We start from the raw sequence: 24,380 nt of genomic DNA, 5'->3' as shown, positions 1-24,380 counted from the left end.
CACTTGCGAAATTTTATTCTTTAAGTGTGCTTCCTAGTTTCAACTTGAGAGTGAATTGATGCTTTCAGTATGTAGAATGCCGAGGCCTAAACTATCTACAACTTCTCATTTAAGACAGATTGTTTCTGAATTTGGTGAGGATAATTTTAGTACTGACGGTACAATATTGTTTTACAAGGTATGTGAAGTAAAAGTGGCAGCAGAGAAAAGATACACTATGCAAAAGTATATCAGAAGCGAAGTATTTACGCGCAGTTGAAAACAAACATAAAACCAAGTGTTCGCAGTTGTTACTTGTGGAGAGCGCTTCGAATAGTAAAGGCAAATCCTCAGTTTTCAAAAGAGTTGTGTGAAGTTTTTGTGTCTTCAAATATTCCTCTTTGGAAACTCAATAATGTAAAATTACTGGATTTCCTGGAACGTTATACAAGTCGTTCCATTCCAGACGAAACGAATCTTAGGAAAAATTACATGCCAAAGTGTAACGAGGACACAATAAGAAAAATAAGAGAGGAACTTTGGACTCAGATAATTTTTGTTTCTATAGACAGACTAGTAATGTGAAGGAACGCTATATACTCAATATTATTGTTGGGGCAATGAAAGCCGACGAACCTAGCAAAATATTTTTGCTAACTGGTGAAATGTTGGAATCTGTCAACCATTTTACAATATGTAGAGTTTTCGATAAATCGATATCCCTACTTTGGCCTGAAGGTGTCCAACATGACCATGTTGTTTTTGTAACAGATGCTGCTCCGTATATAATTAAGGCTGCTAATTCAATAAAATCGTAACAATGTTTACAGTTATCTACTGCAATGCTGAATAAGGTATGAGCTAAATTTTCTGACGATTAGAAAGTTCTTGAGTTAGTTTGTTTTATCACAGCTTATAAAATGTTTATATGTTGCTTAACTGGATATAGACCTATATATATCTGTAATTCAAATATGAAATGCTTAGCTATTTACTAACTTGTTCAGTTTAGTTTTAATATTATTGTTCTTTTTTAAACCAAAGACACAATTGATCAATAGACTGCAACTAACTGAAACAAAACTTTTGAAAATGAGTGAGAAATGGTAATTAAAATGGATATTCAAAAAACGTCAATGTTTTAATGAAATAAACGTTTTAATAACTGCAAGTTTTAAGGTCACCTTTTGTGAATTTTAGGGTCATTTTACAGGAAGTTTAGTGTCATTTTATAGGTCACTTTTAGAAAATTTTAGGTCAACAAAATCCGGGCCCTGATTATAAGCATTCGTCATTTTCTTTATAAACACGTTTAATAGCCTAAACACTTAACAGTCAAATTTCGTTCGAGGGGTAGGAAGTCTTTTGGGGGCCCATTTTTCCCTTATTGGTACACTCCTGGTCCTAATTGTCGAATAACCGCAAAGGGTTAAACCATTTATTTTCTTTGTAGAGCTCTTCTATTTTCTCTTCTGAATAGCTCGTTGTGGGAGTTTTGGAATTTGAGTAAGTACTCGATGATTTAAATACATAAATCACACTATCACAATTACTTAAAAAAAAGAGAGAGAGAGAGAGAGAGAGAAATAAGCCTATGTTTAAGTAGATTGAATGCTTTCTGTTTTGATAGACGGATTCTGTTATATATGTTGATAACCTGCCATCCGGAATTTTGCAATTTCTTCAAGGGTCAGATAATGACAGCTATATTTTTTTCTTTTTCTTTTTTCCGTAACAAGTAATTCACACTAGCGCCAAGGTCTATCGTGGTTTCTCAACTAACTTAGTGAAATGTGAAAGGAAACATAACACGCAAGCTTCGCGCTTGTATGTTGTCATCAGCTTCGGCGAGAGAAATGGCTACGGACGATAGAATAAAGGTTATAAGAAGGCATCTATCAGCAACTTCAAGGACCAAAACAACTACTGATGACTTACATAATCCTTTAAATGTTTCGTTACAATTACAAGGATGTTCTGCCAGTGCGAAAGGAGATAGTGGTAAAAATACTCCTGTACCGGGTGGTACTTCAACTCCAGAAAGAAATGTTCCTATGTTCGATAACGATAATGGTTCGTCATTTCGTAAACAATTAAGAGGAAAACCAGTGCAAAGTGCTATACCGAAGAAAAGGTAATGCTTTTGTTATGCATTAGAGTTATGATTTTTATTTGAATTCAACACTGCAAGATACACTTCAGTTTGAAAGTTTTTTCCTGTTTATATATATATATATATATATATCATGTTCTGCTGGACTTAAGTCCTGCAGTTAATTTTTGTCCAATATATGGTACAAGTGTAGGTAGATTTCACGGCTTATTTTTAATAAACAGTACCACTGTGTGCAGTAATATTTTCAGTGCCTGTTAGGATTTCAATCGAGTCTGTGTATTTACAAAATTTGCTGTTTTCCAATTTTAGGGAACCATGGATTTGAAAAATAGTGGGTGCAGATTTAGTATACATAAATTCGACACGGCGCGACAACACTGGTCCGCATCCATTGGGTTGTAATAAAGAAAGTAATCTACCTGGCTACTAACCTGTCTTCACTCGCTGTCGCTCGCTCGGTATTACTAGTAAATTGAGTACTTCTTGAGCTTTTATAAAGAAAGGTATCAACCTGGCTACTTACCATCTATGTATGTGACCAGGATTCTAGATTCATCACATAAATTCATTTTTTGTAGGCATACGCTTCTTTTTCAATGTCTTAAAAAATTATTTTTGTGGTGTGATGTAGTAATCCTCTGTATGGATTCACTTTAATATATGTACACGATATAAACTTGTGCAAAAGACACTAATCAACTTGTGTTAGGTGGCCACTAGAAAGCAAGAATGCTGAGTCAGAGCAGGAACGCAGCACGGAAGCCCAAGTAGTAGGGAGGTTCGTCCGTTGGGAGCTGGCGCGTCAGTGAAGGTAAGAACACACAAATGAGGATAGCGTATACACCTAAATCTACGCTAGACACAATTCAGAAAGTATGATTTTCACTACGCAGTAGTTCATAAGGAAGCTGTACTGAACTCATGTCAGTACACTGTGTTCCGTAAGCCCTAACAACAAAGCTGTTTGACACGTAAGTCTTCTATAACAAGGAACAATGTATTTTCTCTACTCCGGTTACGCGTGTACACACCGTCGATGACGTGCCTCTTTAAGGACGCATCATTAGTCAATCATCAATTTCGCCGTACACTGATTTTCGGTTAGATGCATTTCTAGCTTTTAGTGGTCCTCTATCACATTGATTCGCCCTTTTTGCACTATCATTTGTATGGCATGTTTCCGCTTGCTGTATTCATAATGGTTAGCTCTTCCTAAAGTGGATTTGCAAGCAGGAATGCAATTCCGATAAGAAGAAAGAAGTACTAGTAGTTCTCTTCGTGAAGAAAGAAATCCGTAACTACTGCATTCAAATACAGTTCCTTAAATAGCACGTAAAATTTACCGGAAGTGTTTCTAATCTCTGATGTGCGTAAACAATTAAAATATGTAAACGACATATCTGAAGGTAAGTCAGGGCAGGAAATTTCAGATTTGAATCCAGTAGGGAGATCAGAGTTTGGTCGCTATTTGGCATCGTATTAGGTAAACAAAGTAAGCATCAACACTGCGAAAAGTTTTGATGCATTCAACCACTGTAATCGTATTCATACTGAATTATAAAATTAATTTGAACTTCTCTACTTCTCTTTCACTGCCTTCCTTTATACACATTTATAGATTTTACTGTATAAACCAAATCTCAATAAATTATGAGTAGACTTCAATAAAAATCAACGACCAAATTAAAATAAGGTTCCCAATTGTCTTAAAGAAAATATCATATTCACTGGTTCAACCTATTTATTTGATGTCATACTATTGACTGTACAAACTTATAATAAAAAATAAAAAGATCCTTTATGTTCCTATGTTTACAACTTTTACTGTATGAGATTTCAGAAACAAAATCAATATCTGGCAACATTTATCTTTCGTTTGCATTGATATAAAAAAAAATATTTCAAAACATCAGATTTTCAATTAACTTTTAATCACTCTTCCATAACGGGTATCCAATACTTTACAACAAGTTTCATACTGGTATTTGACAGTTCACGACAAGTGTGTTGGGCTAGAACCTTTTATTTCTCCCTACGTAAAATTTGTGTGTCGTGTACCTTACGTCTACACGGTTTCCTGGTTCCAGCTGCAGGATTTATGGCCCTGATGGCAACCTGCTGCAGTAGCTCGGAACGACAATTTTTCCCATACCACTTTGCACAGTACACCTTTCGACATGTATTACAAATAAAAAAAATAATAATAGTCTTAATCTACCCTAACGTAGTCTAATCTAATCTAAGCTACCTTAGCTTAATACAAGAGAAACATAAATAAATAAAAAATCACATTTATTTGATGCATACATAAAAAATCACATTTCCTTTCTGTTCTATAGCCGCTATATCACTCTCTCATTCAAAGACACATTCGACGTCAAAACGACTGCCTTCGTTTACTGAAAGAGTAGCGAATGAACCTCGGGATAATTTAGATTTCTGTTTCAAAATAGTAAACTAAGATGTACTGTCACTCTTACCAGGTATCTGATAATGTTAACCGATGTTCTGTGCTTGTGCTGCATTTACTAAATAACGATAACTGGCGGGAATCCTAAAAGACTTTAGCTTAAGAAAAGATATGCCGAAATGGAATTTAGAATTTCATGGAAGGAAAGGGTAGTAAGCCCGTATAATCAAACCAAAGCTACATTACATACAGAATTATCACTACTAAACTACATGATCAAAATTTTAATGAATTTGAAAAATTTACGTACACAAGGCTCTTAAATCATTATAATGCCATAACCGAAGTGGATATTTATAGCCCCCCTTTTTGAAGTATGTACGTTAAGTCATATGGTAGGTGAATGTGAATACGGCTCGTAAGGAAACTGGGACCACTTGAAAACTGCATGATAAATTTCTCAGAAGCACACCAACAATTGAACCACATATTTGCCAAAAACTTACATTCGAATTAAAAAAAAAAAAAAAAAAGCGCTCACTCCTGGTAAAAATTTCCTTCGACTTCTTCACTCATCAAAGCCACATCCACAGTGAACTATGATTTCGATTACTTACTTGGAATGTTTATATCAGCGATCCAAGTACCTCCCTGCTAGTGTCCAGTCCTAATTTTGATTTGATTTGGTTTTTAGTTTAGCGTCTCTTTCAACGGCGAGGCTATCTGAGTCGTGGACCTACAGCTTAACGTGAAATCCGAACCACATGAACTACCGTGGGCAATCGAACCCGGGTCTCCAACGCCAAAGACACGTACACTAACCACTTAGCCAGGAGGGAGCTCGTAGTCCTAATTTTGCTGTAGAAAGATTTTAAGTTTAAACTTTACGTGGGGTACTCCTTTCCTTTGGCTACTCTTTACGTGTTCTAAAAATCTTCAACCAAATCAACCAGTCCACCATGGGTTCCAAGATAGCGGAATAACGTTCGTTTTATCTAGTCCTCTGACTTGCTCAAAAAATGATTAGAGCGCTAAAACACTGTTAACGTCCATTTTTGTCATTAAACAATTTGGTGAAACTTCAGACCATCATTGACAATTAAAATCTATGGAAATATCCACTTTATCCAAAATTATTCGACGTCTGAATCTGAACAAGGTTCAATATAAAAGACATGAGTATCTAGGAGAAGATTCCTAATTGGCTTATCGCTGACGTCACAAATAAGCAGATGAGCTAAATCTTCACAGATGAAAGGATGCCGCTCCAATGATGAAATCTGGAGTAAATCTCGACCTAATTACAAATTTTATCTACCAGTCAGAATGATTGCCAAAACAAACAAGTGTGCCCATAAAGATATTATGGCTAAATTTCGAAAATTAATAATTTAGTAGAAATTTCGAAATTAAATTTGGAGTTTTCTTACGAACATTCCCTACATCAATATTCCAATAAAAATAGCACAAAACCCCATTAAAAATCACGAAATAAACTCTTATTGAGTAAAATAACTTAATATTAGTGACAAAATATACAAAATTCTGAAATAATACTAATAATATGTATTGCTGTGGAACCGTTCTTCATATATCCTGTTTTAACAAAAATTATAAGCTTGAAAATTATTCTTAGTTACAAGAGTAATATTTTCACATTTTGAAATCTCTTGTGGCTAATCACATCTGGCAATGCATACAGGGTGTTAATGAACTATACCGACAGACTGTAAGAGGTGATTCCTTATATCAAAATAAGAGAAATAGTTCATATCGACCTGTGGAGAAAAGTGCATAGTTTTAGAGCTAGGGCTGTCCAAAATCGCGGAAAAGCCAAATTTCAAGGGGCCCTAGTTCGAATTCGAGAAACTATGGATGGTGCTCCTTGTCAGCGTAAAGGAAGTCACGCATGCGCAATCCAAAAACGCATATTTCATTAATGTTCAATGGGTGTACAGTACAGAGTGAAATTCCCATACATACCATCAACCGAATTTTGAGATACGTTCTGAGTATGATTGGTCCAAAGTAGGCAAATAATAAGCCTTGACAGCAATGAACATGGAATTCTTCGGTAGAATGTCGGAAGTGTTAAGGATCGTCAGCAGCTCGGTCTCTCGTACTCGTGAAAACGCATGCTGCGATGTTTTCTTTCACGCTTATTAGCGAAGCAAACATGAAATATACCGTGAAGAAATACATCGCAGCACATTTATTCCGAACACAGAAATACATGGACCTGCGGGTTCCTAACACTTCCGACTTTCCTTCAAAACATTGGATGTCCATTGTTGTCAAGGCTTATCTCCTGACTACTTTGGACCCTTCTTGAAATTAGGGTATATCTGAAAACTATTGAGATTATATCTGAGAATTACCTTGTGCGGAGTACCCTGTACACCTATTGAAATTGGATGAAATATACATTTTTGAATTGTGTGTTAGGGTGGTCCAAATAATAATAATAATAATAATAATAATAATTTTTCTATTTCCGGAACGCTATAGCGCAAACGTTGCCATTGGTATAGACAAGAAAATACCCAAATAGAAATTTTTTTATTTACATATATTCCGGTCCCTCATCGACGTTGGAATTTGAACAATCCGGTAAAAACAATAAATTTTCAATATATTTTAAAACGACTAAAGAATATAGGACGAGGATCCTATATGGTCTAAACGTTTCTTCAAGTATGTAAAAACAACGTTAAAATAAATAAACTATATCTTGTGGTCGCGCATCGCTGTCAAGAATTTCCAAAATTTGCGATTCGCAAATTTTGAGTTTATTATTATTTAATTTTCTTAAAACACGTAAGATAAGAACGCTACTCACCACGAGGATGTGGCTGCACTTGGAGTTCCACACCCAACCAGCCATCCAAGATTAGGGCGTATTATTTACAATTGTATTTACAAATTTATAATTTCACATAATTTGTTCCATACAAATTTCCACCCCCTTTTTTTTCTTCCACTACTAATGACTTTAAACTCTGATTTATGTGGGGGCAGCGGTGGCACAATGGTAGAGCGTTAACCTCTTATGCATGGGGTTCTTGCTTCGATCCCAGCTCGCGTCAAGTGAGTTTTGTGGTGGACAACCATCGTGTGTGGGGGGTTTTCTCGGGATTCTCACACTTTCTTCATTCCACCACTTCATTCATTTCTCATCATCACCTTTTCTTTTAACCTAGCCGGCATAATCGTGGGACGTAAAACTTAAAATTTTCCATTTTTTTCATTTTTTCTGATCTATGCAAAAATGTAGGCATGGATGATCTTGACAATATGTAGCTCTGATGAAGCCGCCTCTAGCACTTTGTCCACACACTATATCAGAAGCTTCGGTCACAAGCTTAACGCATCTTCGAACAGCATGAGTATGACAAGGGAACTTCTTGAAATTCATAACTAGCTTAGTGTCTGCTTATAAACTACCTTATTTCGTCATTAGTCAATGGTCTTAATAAAGAAGGAGAAGTAAGATTACAAGTATCCCATTTTATTATTTCGGTGTAATCTTTAGCTACAAAGTTCATGTGTGGTGGCAAAAATGTCTAATAGGATTACTTTCAAAAGCTGCTTTCCTTGCTTTCAAAAGTCGTCTGTACTTCAGCTCTCGAACGTGGTTTCTGTCATCAATGACCATCGCCAAAAGCAAATTTTCGTGATGGGCAAAATAAATATTTCGTTCTATAATGGGTCTACAACTTATTTCAGCTCTTCTGGCAAAATACCGCGTTTTTTTGAATGGTCTCCTAAATATGTTGTGGACTTTCGGTCAAATTGTTGCTCAACTTAATGGCAAACCATATAGGCATATATAACTTTAAGTTAAAGGTGACAATTTGCCTAGTTATCTGGACTTTCCACACTAATGTATAGCCGCAGAACTCTCAGCTGTAGTGAGCCATCTTGAATGTGACAAAGGGCCAGAATCACGAACTGGAAAAACTTTCAGAACAGTGCTTTAACTGGATGACTTTTGATATGTCCAGTAAATACAGTTGGTCTTTGCTCAGTATCCGCCTGTCTACTTCAGGCTTCAGGAATCACACAATTGATAGGTTCAAATTCAATAACTGATAGAGTGTGTGGACAAGGTTCAAATTCAATAACTGATAGAGTGTGTGGACACAGTGCTAGAGACGACTTCATCAGGGCTACACTATTGTCAAGATCACCCATGCCTACATTTTCGCATAAACCAGAAAAAAAATGAAATCCTTAAGTTTTACGTCGCACGCTTATGCCGGCTAGGCTAAAGTAGACGGTGATGATGAGAAATGAATGAAATGCTGGAATGAAGAAAGTGAGAGGAAACGAGAGAATCCCGACAAAACCCATGCACACGGTTTTTGTCCACCACAAAGATTACTTTGTGCGAGTTGGAATCAAACCAAGGACCCGCTGCACCCGCATAAATCAGTTTAAAGTCATTAGTAATGGACAAAGTAAAGGAAAAAATGGAAATTTGTAGGGGACGAATTATGTAAAATTATAAATTTGCTAATACAATAATAAATAATGCACCCTAACCACTGGATGGCTGGTTGGGTAGTGGAACTCCAAGTACAGCCACCAACTCGTGGTGAGTAACGTCCTTATCTTACTTGTTTTAAGAAAATTATAATAAAAGAAATGTTAAACTCTCAAATTTTGCTAAATTTGCAAATTTTGGAAATTTTTGACAGCGATGCGCGACCACAAGATATCATATAAATATAGTTTATTCATTTTAACGTTGTTTTTACATACTTGAAGAGACGTTTAGGCCATATAGGGTCCTCGTCCTATATTATTTTGTCGTTTTAAAAAATATTGAAAATTTATTGTTTTTGCCGGATTTTTCAAATTTCAACGTCGATGCGGGACCGGAAGATATGTAAATAAAAAATTTTCTTTTTTTTTTTTTTTTTTTTCTTGTCTATACCAGTAGCAACTTTTGCGAACTATAGCGTTCCGAAAATAGAAAAATGATTTTTTTCGAACCACCCTATTGTGTGTGCGGAAATTCCATTACGCTGATATGGACGAACCATCCACAGCTTCTGGAATTCGAACTAGGGCCTCTGGAAATTTGGCTTTTTCGCGATTTTGGACAGCTCTAGCTCTGAAAATATGCACTTTTCGTCATAGGTCCATATTAACTTTTTCTCTTATTTTGATGTGAGGAATCACCTACAGTTTGTCGGTATAGTTCATTAACACCCTGTATATGAAGAAGATATTCAAAAAGTCATGGACCATGATACATTTTCCATGGACAGTGATAATGTAATGTATAATGTAACAATACAGGTATACAAGAGTGAGTCTCTTGTATTAGCTTACGATTCGAAAACATAGAAGTGCACTAACTATAAGTAAGCGTGGACTGCTTATAGATTGTCAGGAAATGGTGTAAATAGAAATCTTACTTTTAGTGATCACTTAGCACAGGTTGGTACGTGCGTTTCGCACTTGTTTTCGTTTACCCTAATACTCGATCGTTGCCAACACCCCTAACACATAGGAACGTACCCATGCGTAGACTCGCCAAATTCCTCTGCCCTACAGACATTACACTCAATTACCATTCGCTATTAAAAGTGCAACAAAGCCACTTAAAAAGCTAAAGTAACACTCACTTTCCTTCTTTGCCTGAGAATTAAATAATATGAAATTTTTTGGATGTGAGAAAGGAATGGGGGGAGAGAGAGGGGGGAGGGATACTATAATATTCATTTCTTTATAAATAAATATTATATGATATATATATACATACGAATGGACTGTGGATCTGAAGTATCGACAGACAATTCCAATAAACTTTCATTTAAGTAATAAATAATTGTTTATTAGGTCTAATGCCGCTTCTCTGCCCCAAATCGAGTAAATTGCATTTTTGTTCGTAGAAATGTATTTTTCATGACTTTATTATTATTATTGCGTATTAAATAATTATGATTTTACGTAAGATTTCTGTAATTCGTGAATATTACTTGTACTTCCGAGCTTTCGACGCTGGCCTGAGTCTTAGTCACGGAGGATAAAAACAGGAAGAAGAAAAATAAAAACATCAGGGATTAAAATAAAACAGACTTATTAAGGAAAGAGCGGTGTTGGAACACGCCTTGTCAAATTCAAGGATCATACATCAAATGATAGTGATTCAAGTTGCAATATGACAGTTAATCAGTTTGTGCGACTCTTTCGTTCTTTAGTGGAAAGTTGCTGGCTCGTGCTTGTATTTTTGTTGTTATGCCAATGCTACGTAAATTTTGTAATTACAGCTTCCATTCATCACTTAATTATCCCTTGTCTAAATTTAATTTTGGTTTCCTGAAATGAATAAATGTTACAAATACGAGTCTCTCAACTTCGTTTTGGGCCCCCAATAAAATTTTTGAATCTCCTACTTTACGTTGAGTTTGTTTTAGATGTTTCAACAGACCTGACGCCGAGCTTTCCGCTTTTGAATTCCTAATATGCTCGACACAGACCTTCATATCAATTTATTATTATTATTATTATTATTATTATTATTATTATTATTATTATTATTATTATTATTATTATTACTTATGTAACTCTCATGGTAACTGCATTTTATTTCATAAATACCCGATTTTTCATTGGGAACTCTTATATTGGGCAATGTTCTTTTCTAAGATTTTGAGAGATTTCAAAGCTGTACGAACTACTAACCATCCATTAGAGAGCAAAAGAGCATACAAATCGACTTCGCCATATTGCAACGTGCATCACCACCATTTGACGTTACGTGTGGTGGTTGAATTTGATAAAGTGTGTTCCAGCATCGTTCTTCCCTTGGTAAGTCAGTTCCATTCTTTTTCTTGTTTAACTCCAGGGGAGAGATCTGGTTTTCCTGTTGGCTATTTGTGAAGTCCTCGGCGTCCAAACCAACGTCCAGGAAACTTGTAGTCCAACCATTCGCGAACAATTACTGGAAAGGTGTGGTGCAACATCGTACATGGAAATGAGATCATGAGTGTTTTTCCATTCCGATAACACGTAATCTTGAAGCGTCTAAGGTAGCAATCAACATTCATGGTATTACGCAGAAGATATGGTCCAGTGAGTCTTATCGCCGTCATTCCGCACCACACGGTCACTTTGGAACGAATTTGCATCCTCTCAACAGTTATTTGGGAATTACTATCACGTGATGCCCAGTAATGGTAGTTGTGGCGTTTGACAAAGCCTCTAACATTAAATGCGACCTTATCACTCCACAAGATTTTTTCAAATAGTTATACTCAATCTTCTTGCCAACCCAACATTCCATCCTTCAGTCATTGCTTTCAAATTTCAACTCTTGTATATATTGAGGGAAAATTGCTTTCTTCATGCAAAACCACACGTACTTTGCATGCCTTGATAATTCACTTTCACGAGCTGCCTAACGTGTTGATTTTTTACTTGAACTCTTGCCACATTTTCCTTCGACCGTGATGTAGCTGGGCGATCACTTCTTACGTCTTTTACAGAGTTTGTGGTTATTAACTTTGAATGAGAATACTTAATTGTCTCTGGATAAATTGTATCATTTACTCCATTCACCGTACGCCACCATCTCTGCACTAAGTAATTGATTTCCATAATTAATAACGCGCAGCGATCTGAGTTCACTCATAAACAGCTAAGTGCTCCGTCATGTTTGTTTACATTGGACATGCAGCGATCAAGGCGGTCAACAATTGGACTTAGTGAAGCACACAATGTGAAATCTTAGTAAATACATTATATTATGACAATGTTTTTCTTAAACAATTCGATGTAAAAAGCATTTCAAATTTGAAGTACCGATAATTTTGACTGCAATTGAGTTAAAGTTTTTAGTGTTAAATAACAGCTCATTATTATCCTGTGCACACTTTGCATTTTGTCATTTAAGACTTGCTTTGCTGGGTTTCCTTTGAAATATTAATTTCCAGCGTTATATTTGATTTAAAATTCTCTCTTACGTAGTTTTCTCGTAGTGTGTTTGAACAATCCTGCGGGAAGGTCGCGTCAATATTAATCATGGATAACATCACGAACGTGGTACTGAATAGAAGATTTTAATCATATGTTAGTTATATCCATTAGTACGACGGTAATCACATGTAAAACGACTCTGAATAAAGCCCTTAGTGCTTTTACGAGCGAAACTTCAAGGGAGAAACAGTGCTCAAGCGCGGAAGAAAAAGTGATAATTAAATCTTCTAGAAACTTAGTATATATTTCAACAGAAATTGCTTTTCCGGAGCTGAAAACGTTCCTTTCAAATCTTCTAGGATTACTCCAGTTCAGGAGATTTTTTTTTTTTTTTTTTTTTTTTTTTCAGGAATCTAATGTAACTAGATGATGTGTTCCCGATGAAAATACCAGTGGGTATCGTACATTTTAAATTTCTACAGATAGAGGGAGTCAATATATTTTTATTTAGTGACTAGATCATCGTTAGAATATAACAAATAAAAACTTTCATGTCGCTGGTTCTACATGTCGCTACCAAAGTGGAGTAAGAAGAAAGTGTTTTCCACATCGTAATCAATGAATGAAAAGAGCTATATATTTCAAAAATGAATTTTTTTATCTTTATTTATTTTGCATTATTGCAAAACAAGTATAATTAAAAAGTACTCCTTGGTTCATCTTTGGCAAGTGTATAGAGCATACCCATATATTAATTTTCATACGAATTATAAATAAATCTGAATATCGATATTTAAAATTTTTCGTATTTTACTTAAGTTATTTTTGCATATTAGAGATTTATGCCATATAAAATTTTTAATTACATATTTTTTTATATTATACTGGATTTATTCCATATAATGAAAGGAGATGACTGATATTTGTGATATGTATCAGGTATGTAAGTGTACAAATATCGTGAATTATTTTTTTAGATATTAGTGATTTATCTGGAAAGTCCTATAACATTAATTTCTTCCATATTGAAAATATAGAAAACGAATCTAAAACGCTGGAGAAGCATTTCTTTTTTTTCAAGGGATTCAGAACTTACAAGAAAAAAAGAAACACACATGTTATTGTCAGCAGCGTTTCAACCTTCAGGATATTGAGAAAGTATGATTAAAGGAAAATTTATTTATTTTGTTTCTAAACTACGAAGTACTTAAGAATTAAGATGAATTGCAAACGATGGTTGCTGTTTGCACTGGGCAACAGCAAAACAGAAAGATTCCTTTGCATTTGAAGTTCTCTGTTTCTTCGTGTGTTACTGCTAAAATGCATTAAACAATACGTGTCAAATAAAAGGGATTTTTGGAATGTCCATTACAACAACATTATTTCTTAATATATGGTTCATTATTATTTTTTATGTTAAGCTGTTAGCTGGAAATTTTTCAGAAAAAAGTATATATATTTTTTTAAAAAAGTTATCAATGAAGGTTTTTTATATGGTGGCCCACTTTTGAAAATTTGCAATTAGTTAGGTGCCTCTGAAATTGATTGTTAATGTGCTAATAATCCTAGTAACTATATTTCAATAAACTTCTCATCAGGTCACGAATATGTGTGAAGATCTGCATAGCATAACGGATAACTTACCAGACATGGTGATCCTGGGTTAATCCCCTACTCAGTCGCACACTTATACTATTTGAACCTCAAAGTACTTTCACATATATCAAAAATGAGGTTCAGCGAAAATTCAGTTGTTGCCTACATTTCCCAAATATTTGCAAATTTCAATATTTTAATTACTTGTTAATACTCTAATTAACATTTCAATTACATGTCAGAATTTTGTAAGTATTTATCTTGCTTAACATTTAATAAACTAATCTGAACGAAAGTCATTTGCAAATAAATAAGTTATCCATTTATATTGCGCCTTCAGTGTTTACGCCTTGAAATATTTCGGGAAACAGTATTTTTCTTCATCGGTTAAAAAAATAAATAAATAAATAAAAAGTAGGTATCAGTGAATTCTATTCTATTCTCTCCGCTGACGGGAGATTATATAACAAAAATCACAGCCATAGAGCCCAATTGACATCTTCACTGTTTTTGTTGTAGTTAGTTTGATATAAATTATAAATGTAAAGATAGGACGAATTGGCCTGTTATAACAGGGTGTCTACCAGTCAGGGAATTTGTAGGGTCAGGGAATTTCATTATGTGTCAGGGAAAAATCTTTCCCAGGACCTCTATAATGGGAACTAGCCTAAGGCTATCTGGGGCTTTGCCCCAAGACCCTCACTCTAGCTTGGGCTACGGTCTCGCACCTTACAAACTAGAAGCATACAAATTTCGCCATTATGGCCCCACCGGAAGTACCAACAGTTTGGGGTGCAGAATATGTGGATCTTAAATAACATGAAAAATATTTTTCAGTTTCCCACAAAACCCACCTAAAATTTATTATTATTATTATTATTATTATTATTATTATTATTATTATTATTATTATTATTATTATTACTTAGATAATGCTATCAGAAACCCAGGCCTCCCAGCTGTCCTATTTTCCTATTTTTTGAAAAGTTGTGTATATTTGTTCTATATTTTAATCTTGTACTTTATTTCCTGTAAAGTTATTGTATAGGAAAACCCATTTCCGAAAGTTTTTGCATTTAAATTATATTATGGTGTGATGAGTAAAGAATAAAAATAAATAGGAGTGCAAAGGGTGGCTGTGAGGGGTGAAGGGAGGCCACTAAAATAGTCATAAAATACAGATAAATGAATTGGTTCGTTTGTACGTTTGTAGAATATTGTATAAGCATATAAACAATGCTGAAAACTTACATTTCACTTTACTTATAAGTTATTTTTCATGAGTTATACTAAGAAAAAAGATAGTGACAAAGTCAGGGAAAATTATAATTTGTCAGGGAATTTGATTATGCTTTCTTGGTAGGCACCCTGTATAAGTAGAGTTGTAAAAATTACTGGAGGGTATAAACGCCGGACATACTAAAAACATGTAATATAATATAAACTTTGTAATAAACTAAATAATGTCTAAAATTAATGTTGTTTACGAAATTAAAATTGAAAAATTTAGAGCATAATGCTCCTATCCTGAATAACATTATGACGCATGTTATCCTTTAACCCACAAACGCTCCTTTTGCCACCAGAGACCCACTTTATTTTTCACTACGTTACATGGGCTATATCATTCAGTTAGCCAAACCCCCGTTGTTCCACTTCAGGCACACTACCCGTTCTCTTGTTGTACGAATTTCGTTCAGTTTTCTTCTCAGGTTTTCGATGTAACACGGTATTGTTCAAGGCAGTTGCTAACGAATAAAACTGGTCTTGGGCATTTGTGGGTTAAACAATGACATACTTGTAACGAAAAGTGAAGTTAGTTCACAACCAAAGTGGGTAACTATTATTCTTACGAAGAATATTTGTAATCGTGGTACTCGTTCTTCAAGAACTTAAAAAAAGGTATGTTATTACAAAGTTGGGTATAAAACGCTAATTGTTCATACGTTCCCCATATTTACAAATATTATTTCTTCTCTTTTCCTATTTTTGAGCTAATACTGGAGTCATAGGAGTGTATGATATAGTGAACCGACAGAGTTAATGACCTTATAGTAGGCAAGATTTAAATATAGAGTATTAAATTTGAGTTACATTTGAACGTTTTAATTTTTCAGGCAAGATCTGCTGAAGTGGAATGGTTGGGGTTATCGAGACTCGCAGTTCGTTGTCAAAGATGGTATCATATGCTTTACAGGAAAACGGTAAGTATGTCATATTGTATCTTCATGTATGTATTCCTTTAAAATTATAATAAGAATAAGTGTTTTAGCATGTGTTTTCTACATCAAATTACATCGCATCATGACATACCTAAAGATTTTTGTTAAGATGCGCAGCATATCTCTATATATAAATGAAGAAATCGTAACTGACTAATCAACTCCCTGTCCGAACCACTTAAGCTGGAAATTTCAGATTTGGACAAGGGATAGGATTTGTGATATAAGATCCTATTGAGAAGGATTTTTGGAAATTCGAAGGGGCAAGGAGGAAAAATGGGTGGAAATTACAATTGTATAAGATGTCCATATCTCGAAATCTCCTAAGGTTAAAGACATGTAATTCGATAGTTGGACTTACCATTTAAAATAATTAGGCACGCGTTTAACCGTTTTTTGATATTTCCCGTACAAGGGAAGAAAAAGGGCGAAGAGGGAAAGGAGTCGGGTTTGCAATAGTTAAAATAACGTGGCCATATTTCGAAATCCCGTAAGAGTAGATATGCTAATTCAAGACATGTTTCGTCATTTTTTAATGTTTCCAGTAGAAGTAAAGGAAAAGAATGGATTTGCTGTTGTTATAATAAGATAGGTATATCTCAAAATACGTTAATATTAGAGATATGTTAGGGATATGAGAAGTGCGAGGCTGTAAGCCGAGCAAATGGGGTCTGACGGCGAAGTCGTCAGCTAGCCGAAGGCTAGTGTTTGTTTTGAAGTTCCAAATAGTGTAGGGCTCGAAACTCTGTTAGCTGTCGACTGTAGGTACTTCTGAACTCTCGTGTAAAAACTACACTTACTAACCAAAAATTTTACCTCGCTTAAAAACTTTTAAACTTTTCAAAATTTTAAATAGTTATTAATAAAATTATTAGTAAAATAACATAAATATGTGGCAATGGGACTAGCGGGGACTCGGACCCTAGTCTTTGTCTTGGAGGCGAATGCTCTCCTAATTGTCAGTTTATGTTTCAATTGAGATAATTTCGGCATATTTATACAATTATTTAAATAATTTTGTAAGCAATAAAGAATATGCTTACCTCACGTCGGATAAATTTCATTTATCCTTTACAAATGATTTGGATTGATCAGTCGTCAACCTCCAAAATCATTGTCAAAGATAAATAAAATTGCACAATGTAAGATAAAGCATATTCGTTATTTTGCGTTAAAATATGAATTTTAATTTATTACATTTTATAGCCACTTCAATGGGAGATGGAAATTCAAATCTGCTGGTACTCAAGTTGATTAGAATGATACAAATAGTTGTAACTCTCAATTCAGGCAAGTGTATAGAGCGGTAGCACATTAATGGGTTACCAGTGTTAGCCCTGGAACATTAAAATAGAAAGTTGATACATCACATATAAGGTAATTTAAAGTAATAAGTTCACAGCTCACTTTTATGGTACAAGCTTCTCTATATTTTTCTCAAACGTGAATAGATACTAAGACATAACCGTTATCAGCTTTGTAGGCAAGCCTCCTTGCTTTAGAGACAGACGATCTTGCAACGCTGTGGAATACCACTGTCTACTGTTAGTAGAAAGAATGGTGTAACTACTTAGGTATTCAAGTTTGTTGCGTCAGAGTAAATGGCAGTTATACTAATATTGACATAGTAACCACTTTGGGGGATTTGGGAATTGTTTTGGGACCTCATTCCGTAGCGATTTGCGTCAATGCAATGTGAAATTTACGTTTCACTTTGCGGATCTCAGCATTGCAGTTATAATTAGATGCTACAGTATTTGCGTTGTGTTGGAATGTGAAAATTTGCGAAGACGATTACAGAATGAAATCACCAGACACTATTCTCGATTGGAAAATCTGTTGGCTTCACTTGGACAACTACCGTTTACTTTAGTAATCGATGTAAATGGTACCGAGCGGGAAAATGAAATATTACGAAGTTAGTTTTTTTTTTGTTTGTTTGTTTGTTTGTTTGTTTGTTTGTTTGTTTGTTTGTTACAAAAACTGATTATGGAAGATTTGTTTGTAAGCCTAGAAATGAGTACAATAACTGTGGATTTAAGGACATACAACAAAATCGTTGTATATATAAGTAACAAAATCACAACAGAGTCGGTTATTGAGAGAAGTGACATTGGTAAAAGATAGTATTTTATCGTCGCTATTCACAAAAAGTGAATTGTGTGAGTGAATGTGGGCACTTCATTTGTGGTGGGAAACAGTAATGGCCTGAAAACCATTAAGTTCAACCAAAATATATAAACCCCTGTTTGTTGATTGTTACATAGATTTTGTGTATTATTATGCATGTAGATAGAAAGGTTTAGGTATCTCCGATGTAGAACGTAGGATAGTAGTTGCATTTAAGAAAGAGAAAATTAAATGAATAAATATTTTCTGCTAGAATGGCGGAATGATTATGCTTTGTGAGCTTTCGGCTGTTCAAGGGAGAACTTGACTTAGAAAAGCTACATTTGATTATTATTATTATTATTATTATTATTATTATTATTATTATTATTATTATTATTATTATTATTATTATTATTATTACTATTATTATTGCTTCTTAGCTGGAGATATCATGGGACTAGTTCTCTTTCATAGTAGTTTGATAGTTCGTTGGTTTGCGGTAGACGATTTTAGAATGTGAAGGAAGTGCTTTTCGAGTTTCTTGCGATAACTATTTTATAAGTGAGATGTATAAGTTTCTGAAGTAATAAGGTTATTTGGAATTAGAGATCAATTAATACAACAATATAGAATAATATGTTAAAAATTAAGTTATATCAATGTGTGTTGTATCATGATTTATGTCTAGCTTCTTAACTCTGAAATCAGTTGAGCTGCAACAACTTGAATCCCTTAATGTAGACAAAGTGTGGTGTCTCTGACCTGAACTGAGATACATACGTCTTTTTACCAATTTGAAAAAAGACGAGGTTCCCAATATGACACTTTTATACATAAGTTGTACGTATATTCAAGCATAATTATTCGAAACAGGTGCACCGCTTTTATTTCATTATTTTTTTTGAAAGAATATTCCTCTCTGGTGGTTCCATATAAATTTCACGAGGATCGATAAACAGTTTTCAGAGGTAGACGACGAAACTTCTCAATGGCTGATAGTATTCATACCATAATTGTGTGTATCATGCATAATTTCGAAATAAGTGCACACATTTTGTAGATTTATTTTTTGTTTGAAAATATATGCTCTCGCAATGGTTTCATATATTATTTCATTAGAATTTGACGATAGTCATCGGAGCTAGATCATGAAATTCATCAGGATCTAATGACAATCTTTGGAGTTGGACCATGAAACTTCTCAACAGCTGATAGTCTTAGTACGATGAGTATGTTCACCTATAATTCTGTATTGTATAGACTGATTTTATATATATTTTGTCACGCACGTTTTCTAAGCTAAAACAAGTTGTACGAAGTTAGTGCCCTACCTTTAATTTTGGTATCTAACTAAATTAATAGAATTAGAAAAAAAAAGTAAAGCAAATACGTAAACTTTGCTAGAGAAAAGAGTTTACAAAAATCTGTGAAATCCGAGGACAGGAATGTTTTGTGTGAGAAAATTCGTAGTGGATGACTTTCCAGATGGGAAAATTTATTCTGGTTTAGAACTTGAAGAAAGAAAGAAAGAAAGAAAAAATGCCCACGAAGATTTGTCAAGTTTATTATTATTATTATTATTTTTTTTTTTCAGATTCTCTCTAAGTTTTTTAAGGGGCGAAAATGTTAAAATTGGTGTTAATATTGAAATACCATTGTCATTACTTACAACGATTTTCTGTTCACTGCTAGATAAAGACATCAAGATTTTCCATTTTTCTGTTGTAGTTGAATTCCCCGTGATTCTTTGATGTTTAGCCTTTTAATATATGGGAATATCATTATATTGGTTTGTAATATCATTGCGTCCGTTTTAGTGTACGGATATGGTACTAACTCACAAAGAAGAACAGACTGAGTATTTTCGAAGATATTTGATGTAACAAGAAAGGAACAAATTGCTAATTGTATGAATAACATTTTATTTCACCGGAGCCGTAGGAGACGGAACCTGCTGACGAGATCCGAACCAGATTCGGGTTTCTGTTAGAGCCAAATATCGATTGGTATATAGACATATTTCAAAGCCCTAATTTGTATTGAGGCAAGTACCACCTTCGAACCCGGAATCACGTGCACATGTGAGCCACTTGGTGTACGGGAAGGGATACAGCTCCAATGATTGGAAAAAGTTAGTTAGTAAGGGACTCCACTATAAAAATATGTAATTAGATATCATACGAAGAATAATATTAAAACCTCTGAAGACTAGCGGGATATACTGCTCGAATTAGAAATATGCGCGAGTTGTTTACAGTTCTATTTGGGAAGGCGGTATAGAAGAAATCTTGTGATATCTCAAAATGAAATTAAATCTTTCAGTTTTACGTCCCATGATTATGCCAGCTAGGTTAAAAATGAAATGCACCACCCTCACCATCCTTCCGGTTGAAGTAAAAGGATGTTTCATATGTTCCAAATTGATTGTTTTCAGGTTCGGATACTGACATAGCACTCCTACAGTTAAAACATTATATCTTTTTCCTTCCATCAGATGTACATAAACCTAACCAGTACCGACGGCATGATACAATTATTCAAGAAACAACATATGCATATCTATGTAATATTTTAATTCAGAATTATTCAATATCTTCTTAACAGCCCGTTTGTTTCAAATTACATATTATAACTATCATATATTCATCACATATCATCGTTGTTTTTATTTATGTTTATCTTCAATTCTACTATTTCATTATATCAATATTATCATCATAATTATATTGTTCGTTGAGACTGTTACATTAAACTTCAAATTTACTTCTAAATATATGTACTAATATGTTTTCATAAAATTGCACATTGCTTCATCTGCTTACTGGTTCATTATATTTAGATCACGAAACAACATATAAATACTAATACAATTAGTTTATCTTCGACGTTCGATCCGGGGTATATATATTTTACAGATGCGTATTTGATATATACATTACCATGCTCAAATCACAACACTATCTTCGTTATATGTTGTTAACATTCCATTTTGACTTTCTAATATATAGTTTGTTTATTTCGATTCGAAAAATGTTTTATATATATATATATATATATATATATATATATATATATATATATATATAAATTTATATCATGTGATGCAGCAAAATCCTTATTGCATATGATATAATGCATTATAGCACAGGTCTATAATAGCGGCGCTTACAAAGGAGACGGTGGTGATGAGAAATAAATGACGAATAGTGAAATGAAGAAAGTGGGAGGAAGTACACTTATTAAACAAAAAAGAAGAAAATAAAATATTTCAGTCTGTCTTGGCAATTCCAAATGCATAGAAGGTAATTTTTTTTTTTTTTTTTTTCCTTTCTTCTCGTGAACCTGTCATATATTCAAACTAATATTAGTCTTGAACAAAATATTCTTCAATAAACATAAAAGTCTTGTTATACTTTTAAACCTAATAGCGTGTCCACGCACCACGATTTCTATCACCGCATTGATTGGACGAGGCATGGAATCAATTAATGACGAACATAAGTAGGCCTTCTACAAAAGATTTCCCAGACTTCTCAAACATGGTTCTTCAGAGCTTCAACAGTTCTCTCTCGTCTCGGTTCCCAATTCTGCACCATCAATGCCCATATATTTTGGATGAGTTTAAGGTCCAGGGATTTAGATGACCAATCGAGCAAAGAAATGTCAATATGTCTCTGGAACCACTGTTTAGTTATTCTCGAAGTATAGACACTACTGTTATCTTGGACGTAATTAATGATAGCCATTTCATCTTCTGGACATATGGCCCTGACGGTAACATATATCGTTCTAATATTACCACATATTCTTCCGAATCCATCCTACCAATACCTCAACTCCTCTGCTGATATCCAACCCCAGAAAGCAATGCTAATTCTTCCACTTCTTGCCACCTTTACGGTATGGCCTGGTGAATAACGAGTGCAATTGGGGCGCCACAGAGACAGTCTTCTATCTTGAGTGGAAGAGAACACTTTCGCGTCTGTCCAAATCACGGTATTCCAGAACTCTTTCGTAGTTGGCAGATAAGCAACGAAAGCAACATTCTTGAGGCACGGTGTTCTACAGTCAATTCTTCTTTTACGTCAAGAATTTTATAATGGATTCCCTCTTCATGTAATCGTTTCTTTACTGTGACTGCTGATATAGGCAAATGCAGGTCTTGTCCAAGAGTGGAAGCCGGCTGAAAGGGATTGTTCCTACTAGCAGAGAAGAGTGCATTATCGTCCTCTGCAGTAGTTTTTCTACGTCTTCCTGATTTTGAGTGGTTCTGTAGCCCTTCTTCGCCCTCTTCTTGATAGCGTTGGATCCAGTATTGAACATACGCTTCAACATAGTAGAGCTAGCAACAATTTCAATTAACAATTTTGTTGTAGTGTTTTATATGAGATCTGATGATTCTTAATTTTTTTTAACGGAAGATGAAGACGTCTGGAACATTCTCCATCTGAAATGTTGCAAAATAAAATTTATCGTTTAGTGTGTGGGCAGCATATATTCAACTACAAAATATTTCTTTTCCCTGTTATCTAAGATTTTTTTTTTTTTTTTTTTTACCACCTCCATCGAGACCAAGCGTGATTCTTTCTTAATCTCTAATCTCACTTATAAAGAATTAGTGGTCCAAACTTTCCTCATAACAAACGGAAATAATGAAACCTTTTGAATTAAACTCTTGAAACAGTATTGTTAAAAATTTCACAAGCAGCAATTACGCAATAGATGAGTAGAATATTTAACTTATGCACAATTACGATAGTAGAGACGCTACAACTGTGATTTTTTAATTGAAAATGTATGACGAGTAACAAAAAGCACCATAATATTTGAAACTCATACACATGCTATTTATCTTCGTGTGTGTTATCGTGTGCAGAAAGTAGTGTTGCTGAGGAAACGAGACAAGACGACCTCGTCCAATAGAAATAGATAAACCTTTTTGAAAACATAAATAAATTTTCGTGATACTTCACGAGACGAAAGAGACCGAAATCTCATTTCGTGAACAACACTAGCAAAAATCCCGAAGTTTACGTCGTGACCGAGGAAAATTCCCTCGTAACTGTATAGTTAGGTGCTCATTTTCGGCACGGGAAACCTGGGATCGATTCCTGGTGGGAGCTTACGTGATTCGGATTCCACGTTAAGGTGTAGGTCCTCGTCTTAAATAGCCTCGGCAGTGAACAGGGAACTAAGCTCCAAATCAACACACCAAGCAATCAGTTGAAGTCGGACTCGGGCGCGCCTTTCCTTGTGATACTTGGGGTATGGAGGTTCAGTGATATTTCTCATCTCTGGTTTCAAGGTCACAGGTTTGATTCCAGGCTATGCCAAGAAGTTTGTGTTGAACAGCATCGTGTCCGATGGTTTTTAAAAGTTCTTCCTTTTCATTTCATTCCTCAGTTTCTTTCATTATTCATTTTCTTCACTCATTGTCCGTTTCCTTCAGTTTTCAGGACATAATCGTGCGATGTTAAAATTTCCTTTTATTTCATAGTATTAGATCAATAATGGTGTCTTGAATTTTCAAAAACACTTTTCTATGTTCATACCTAATTACTTGTGAGTAGATCGTGAGTATTTAGATATCTAAATTAATTGTAATAAGTAGTTTGGCACTTGTAAACTACTGTGCATAAATTATTTTCCTTGTTTTTCTCGAAAAGAAGTTCAAGTATTGTTTTTCCTCTCTGTCTGAAAACACTAAGCTTAGTATCGAAAAGAAGATTGCTTTTCAGCAGACCATGGATTTGTTTAAGTCGCTTGCTTACAGATCTTACGTAAAAGCATCAAGTCTCTCGGGCAAGTTAACTCGCGTGAACAGGGTTGGGAATATTTTCCTCCCTTGCCCGGCTGACTTACATTTTTTCGCGACTGTACATAGTAGAATGTGTGGTAATCTTTCATCGATGGTAAATCCCTCCGAGTTTCTTAATCTATTAACTTACTTTGACTGACTGAAAGTTGAAGTTGTTAAAATCTCAGCAGTTGAGTTAGAAGAGAGAAAACAAGCAGA

General features: G+C 34.6%; 1 protein-coding gene across 1 annotated transcript in view; it reads left to right on the top strand.

The window, feature by feature from the left end:
* The first annotated feature begins 1,748 nt into the window (after window positions 1-1,748).
* Window positions 1,749-24,380, top strand: part of Agps (alkyldihydroxyacetonephosphate synthase) — a 95,169-nt gene continuing 72,537 nt past the window's right edge. Inside the window, exons 1-2 of the mRNA XM_081731333.1 lie at window positions 1,749-2,113; window positions 16,148-16,234. Coding sequence (XP_081587459.1) covers window positions 1,809-2,113; window positions 16,148-16,234 — 392 coding nt within the window. The 5' untranslated portion in view covers window positions 1,749-1,808. The remainder of the gene's footprint in view (window positions 2,114-16,147; window positions 16,235-24,380) is intronic.

This window comes from Thermobia domestica, chromosome 11 (assembly GCF_964235325.1).
Source record: "Thermobia domestica chromosome 11, izTheDome1.hap1.1, whole genome shotgun sequence".
NCBI lineage: Eukaryota > Metazoa > Arthropoda > Insecta > Zygentoma > Lepismatidae > Thermobia > Thermobia domestica.
Note: the sequence above shows the minus strand (reverse complement) of the source record. Positions and strands in the feature narration are given on the sequence as shown.